This window comes from Aedes aegypti, chromosome 2 (assembly GCF_002204515.2).
Source record: "Aedes aegypti strain LVP_AGWG chromosome 2, AaegL5.0 Primary Assembly, whole genome shotgun sequence".
NCBI lineage: Eukaryota > Metazoa > Arthropoda > Insecta > Diptera > Culicidae > Aedes > Aedes aegypti.
Window position 1 is genome coordinate 379,130,676 of NC_035108.1, and position 6,000 is coordinate 379,136,675.

The window sequence follows — 6,000 nt, forward strand, 5'->3', positions numbered from 1 at the left end:
TGTTAATCATATTGTATCGCATTGTATTGATTTCACCAATCTTTTAACATGCTTGAATTTCTGCACGCCCTCTAGACGGCTTTAGGACATTTCGTCGAATGACATTTGGTCGAATGACGTTTGGTCGAATGACATTTGGTCGAAAGTACATTTGGTCGAAAGGACATTTGGTCGAATGGACATTTGGTCGAATGGCTTTGAAACATTTTGTTGGTCGAATGATGTTAAGTTGAATGAAGGAATCAGTTGGTAAAAGTGATTATTGTTTCTTAAGTTTTACAAAGTTGATAAGATAACGTTTTCTTTTGAATAATCTGAATCATTAACTGTTGTTGAAGAAATAATGGGACATTTAATGCAGTCTTACTTTTAAATTCAATACGCCTATTTATTTGTAATTTTTGTCCAAAAATCTAGGATTTCAATGATTATTCAAATGTACTTAGTAGTTTTTTTGTACTTTGACTGAAATACTTAGCTCTAGTGAATTTATTATTCTTTTAAAATATCATCATTCTTTGAAAAACTGCTCAACAAGTTATGTCATTATTCAACGATATGAACATGATGTTTTATTCATTTATTATTCTTTTGAAATATCATCGTTCTTCACAATGAATATCAGCTCATCTGATTCAAGCATTCGGAGAAAGTGCTCGGGATCTTTCTTTGAATTCCGGGTCTTGCAGTTCATGGACGTGGGTAAGAATTTTGAATGCGGGAATCAGAACTCTACTTATGGCCAATTGGCTTATTGTGACTTCCAGCTTAATAACATTCCTCAAGCAAATATATAGCTTTGCTGACAGTGTTGATGACCTCAGGTGAATAACAGAGCTTGCAGTAAAAGCTTTGGATTAGTAAAAATGAAAACTGTGCTAATTCTATGTATCGGGTAAGGGAAGACGAGTTGACTGAGGTGAAAAAGTTGTCATGTATCCATTTAAGATCAACTTATCTCGAATCTCAGAACATGCCTGAACGAAAAAGCAGCATGAAACATTAAAAAAAACGCAAGAGAAAGATTAATACATTGGAAGAGCGTTCATCAAATTGAATATCAAAGTTTTGATAAACGTATATAGATTGTGGTAAAATGGTTGATACTTTTTCAATTATTCAATCACTCTTGCATTTGCGACAAAATGCTACATGCTATTTAGACTCGAGCACTATTCTTTCCACGATATGTCAGTTCGACCAAATATCATTTGCTTTATTTTTCAACTAAACCTTTTCGACCAAATGTCCATTCGACGAAATGTCCGTTCGACCAAATGTACTTTCGACCAAACGTCATTCGACTAAATGTCATTCGACCAAATGTCTTTCGACCAAATGTCATAGATTCCTCTAGACAGTGAAGAAATCGTAATTTGATTGCATCAAATAATCAACGAACTAACTATGCAAAATTTGGCCCAATGAATCGAATGATGTCTCTTTATAATCAACATTGCACAGAAATTGTCCATGTTGCGAACAAAGCTAAGAAAATATTTTAACTCCTTAAGACATTATACAACATGTAGAATAAAGCAAACAAGTCTACATTGGCTTTAGGACATTTAGTCGAATGACATTTGGTCGAATGACGTTTGGTCGAATGACGTTTGGTCGATAGTACATTTGGTCGAAAGGACATTTGGCCGAAATTTTGATCAAATGGCGTTTAGTTGAACGGAAATTTGATTGAAAGCTTATTTTCAAATGGTTTATTCAAAGATCATTGAATTATTGTTTTCTGAATTTTGCAAACTTGGTGAAATCTTACTTTGAATAATTTGAATCGTCTACTGTTGTTTAAATTTTAAAAATGGGAAATTTGATGTATTCTTATTTTAAAATTCTATACATCTTTTCATTTGTAAGTTGAAGTTATGCCAAAATATAGGATTTCGATGATTATTCAAATGAACATTTTGTTTTTTTTTTTACATTGACTGAAATATTTAGCTCTAGTGAATTTATTATTCATTGAAAATATCATCATTCTTTGAAAAATTGCTAACATTGAGTAAATCTACACTAAAGAAGTATCGCTCTATTTTTAGTCAGATTTACGGCAGCTTTTTATAAATTTGTCGTACAATTTCGAGGAGAACATGCCAGATTATTGGATATCGCAGCAGTTTGATTATGATTTATACGGCGGCAGGCCTCCACTTAGCCAAATGGTCACCAATGGAGGTGATTGTTTTATGATTCACCATATAAAATTTCTATGGTAACTGATAAGCTGCAGATTCCACTCGAGGGCCGTTTCTTTGTTCATGTAATCACCTATCAATAATATTGCATATCTTGCCACACGCTTCTATTCCTACCCAAACTGACTTCATGCCCAGACGAACTTGACACATTAAAAATTAACTGATAAAAGTGTGACCCAGGTCTTACAACGATCCTTTGGCTTACCTTTCTTCTCAGGTTCGTAATAGACGAGAACATCAACGATACCGGTATATCATTGTTTGCAATTTTTGACGGCCATGGTGGAGAGTATGCAGCTGATTACGCCAAAACGGTGTTGGTTCGAAATTTGAACATGAAGTTGACACAATCGTCTCAGATCGCCTCGGGAAAAATTACCCCATCACCGGTGATATCCGACCTCAAGGACACCAAAGATTGCGCCAACACCAAAGACTCAGACGACGAAGTGAACGAACGACACAAGCTCAATTCAAACTCCGTCACAACTGTGGCCAATGGCGGCAGTTCTTTAACGCAACGGAAGCAGAGTTTTCGGAAGTCCAAAACCGAAGACATAGTAGACAAAACGAGTGGTGGCCTAGGAGGAACTAACAATAATGGAAACAGCAATAACGCGAACCAACAGCTGGAGACCGATCTGCTTAGCAAATATATGGGCAATCAGTCACCAATGCGGCAACTGACGAAGGAAAATTTACTGAATGGAACGACGGGCCAGCAGAGCGCCAATCCAAAGCCAAAAACGTACGAAGCCAAGTGCTACGTGCAGAATGGCAGTATTAATTTTGGCAAGATCATCACAGACGAAGTGCTGGCGGCCGATTACGATCTGGTCGAGATGGCGAAAAAAGTTGTAAGTATTGTTCTCTATTCATTACGGATAATTATCACTAAGGTGTCAATGATCAACTAAGGGTTGACAAAGGGTTGAAGAAACGATTATTTTTCGTAACAAGAACAAATAAAAAAAGTCTTCCGTTTAAGTTTCCTGTTTGTTTTTCTGTTTGATCTTTCGACTTTTTGCCATTTTGCCTCTCACAGATTATTGTTGAACATTTTTTGAAAAAAAAACTTAAACTTTTGTATTGCTTAATAAATAGCAATGTAGACAAATTTCAGATCCCGCCTTTACTCATCGCAGACAGTTGTTCATGGAAAACGTTGTAAAATTTGTTTGTAGTATAGATTTTGGTAACGAGTTTATGTTCCCAAAAATGTATGAATTTTTTATGGATTGATGACCCAACACGATATGATAGGATGATCTTCATAGATTCTATGTGAATCAACTTTATAAATTCCTGCGATTTCACTGTTATAAATTATTACTTATAATCCATTTTTCTTCCAGTCGAACTTCGCCGGAACGACGGCACTCATTGCGGTGATGCATCACACGAAGTTGATCGTGGCCAACGTCGGCGACTCACGTGGCGTAATGTGCGACCACAAGGGCAATGTCATCCCGCTGTCGTTTGACCACAAACCGCAGCAAGTGCGGGAGCAGAAACGGATCGCCGACGCCGGAGGTTTCATTTCCTTCAAGGGCGTCTGGCGGGTGGCCGGAATTCTGGCTACCTCGCGTGCCATGGGCGATTATCCGCTCAAGGAGAAGAATCTTGTGATAGCCGAACCGGACATCCTGTCGTTCGATCTGGTGGATCATCGGTAAGTGAATTGATTTTAGCGTTGAATAGAATCGTTTTAACAATATTCATATCCATATCTTCTAGACCGATGTTCCTGATTTTGGCCACTGATGGGTTGTGGGATACCTTTAGCAATGAGGAAGCAGTCGCTTACATCCGCGACCGGTTAGACGAACCCCACTTTGGTGCTAAAAGTATCACGTTGCAGTCGTACAATCGAGGCTCGGTTGACAATATTACGGTGCTGGTGATTGTATTCAAAAATGGACGATATCAAATCGGTTCATCAAACGGAAACTGAACCGGATCATGTCTATAATCCTCTACTGACCCACTTATTTTATAGCACGTAATTAATTTCTATTACTTGTACGGAAAAGCTTTTTAACATGTCATAGAGAAAACGTACCACTAGGTTCGTGGTATAGTGTTTTATTGACTTGATAAAGTGTGCTGTGTTTAGTTGACTCATATTATAGTACGATCTCTCCCACACCGCTCCATATACATAGATAAAAGCATGTAATACTGCTACCAGCTTTGTGCTGGGAAACCTGATTTCACCAGGACCATTTACATATAATTTCTGCTCGCGTACCAAATATTCTATAGTTTTGTAACGTCCTTGTAGCTAGTAAGTAAATTAGGTAGTTAATACACAAAGACACACCTAAACGTATAAGATCTGCTAAAGAAGGGAAACTCATTCGAAAAAAGAACACATCCTGTTCATCCTGTTTAAATTTACACGCTTCCCGGGTGCAGCCGTTAATGTCTAGCTCGTAAATTATTTTTATTTTGTGTTCTATTTAAAATCAGTTCCGAAATGCAATTATGTTAGCCCACTAAATTATTTTCGCTTCATTTCATTTAAAAATAAGTCATTTCTCAATGCGTTTGTCTATTAGGAAAGCCATCTTGGTGCTTATTTATAACTGCTGTACTGTAGTTTCCCATCAAAAAGCGAGCTTTCAATCACGCTAATCACTGTGCCTGAGTAAAAACAATCGGATAAGATACGGTTTGTAGAACACAGTGCCAAAGAACAGCCTATTTGATATGGTTGTAAGGCAATTCAAAAGTAACACTTGGATCAAACATAATAATAGGCAAACATTGTAACTTTCACTTCACTTTGACCATGATAAGAACAAACATAATGCAAGGAAAGATCGGTTTATAACGCATCAATATGAACAATACAAAAAAAAAAACAGCAAAAAATGTTACAATCACTTTAGAAACAACTATTATTGATTTCAAACAATTTGAGTAGGCGAGATTAGAATCTGAGGAGTAGTCGGAAATATCTCACAAACGCTCACGGATTTCTATAAAAAAACGATCATCGATATTTTAGTTGAAAGAGAATTAGGAGATTTTGAGATAAATCAACCTAACAATGAAGTAAATTGAAATTTTAATACAACTGAAAACTGTTTTTCGTATTATCCGAAACATGTCTTCATAATGGTTACCTACACTCCCGTGCATAAGTTTGGGTTCACCCCCTAAAAATTATACAAAAGTCTTCAGTCCAAATCTCTGTGATTACCGCATCAATATCCGGACGCTGAAGAGGCACGAAATGTTCTAGCTCAATTAGCACGACCTTATTTTCTCACATGATTAATGTGTGATATTTATACAATTAGCTTAGGATTACATCTCCACAAAAACGAAGAAAATTTCATGGAAAATAGCAAAAATAGCATGTATACCGTTAAAATAATGAAACAATGCTTGTCCTTAAATCCGGACACGTGAATCAATATGCCGGACACTCGTGAATCAAAATCCGGACAACGTTATATTCATTGACTATATCTATACAAAATTCATTAAAATCAACAAGAAAATGATTTTTCCGGTAACGTAAAACATACATTTACTGTACAATATAATATAATTAACAACATTATGTTTAATTAAATATTTTTTTACCTGCATTCATTTTTGTGGTTCGATGCTAAACATGAGCTGCAGCGCCACAGAAACAATCGCGTTTTTAAGCAGTTTTTCAGTGCAAAACAATTGTCTTATCATTGATTACACTACTTTCCCACCTCTACTTTTAATTTTTCTCATATGTTCTTCAAAAATAGTACTTTTCACTGCAAATATATTGCGATAT

General features: G+C 36.2%; 1 protein-coding gene across 2 annotated transcripts in view; it reads left to right on the forward strand.

The window, feature by feature from the left end:
- Positions 1-5,295, forward strand: part of LOC5565323 (protein phosphatase 1L) — a 112,519-nt gene extending 107,224 nt beyond the window's left edge. For both annotated transcript variants that reach the window (XM_021846839.1, XM_001649601.2), the window contains exons 3-5: positions 2,431-3,070; positions 3,569-3,885; positions 3,951-5,295. In XM_021846839.1, the coding sequence (XP_021702531.1) occupies positions 2,431-3,070; positions 3,569-3,885; positions 3,951-4,167 (1,174 nt within the window). In that variant the 3' untranslated portion in view covers positions 4,168-5,295. The remainder of the gene's footprint in view (positions 1-2,430; positions 3,071-3,568; positions 3,886-3,950) is intronic.
- The last annotated feature ends 705 nt before the right edge of the window (positions 5,296-6,000 follow it).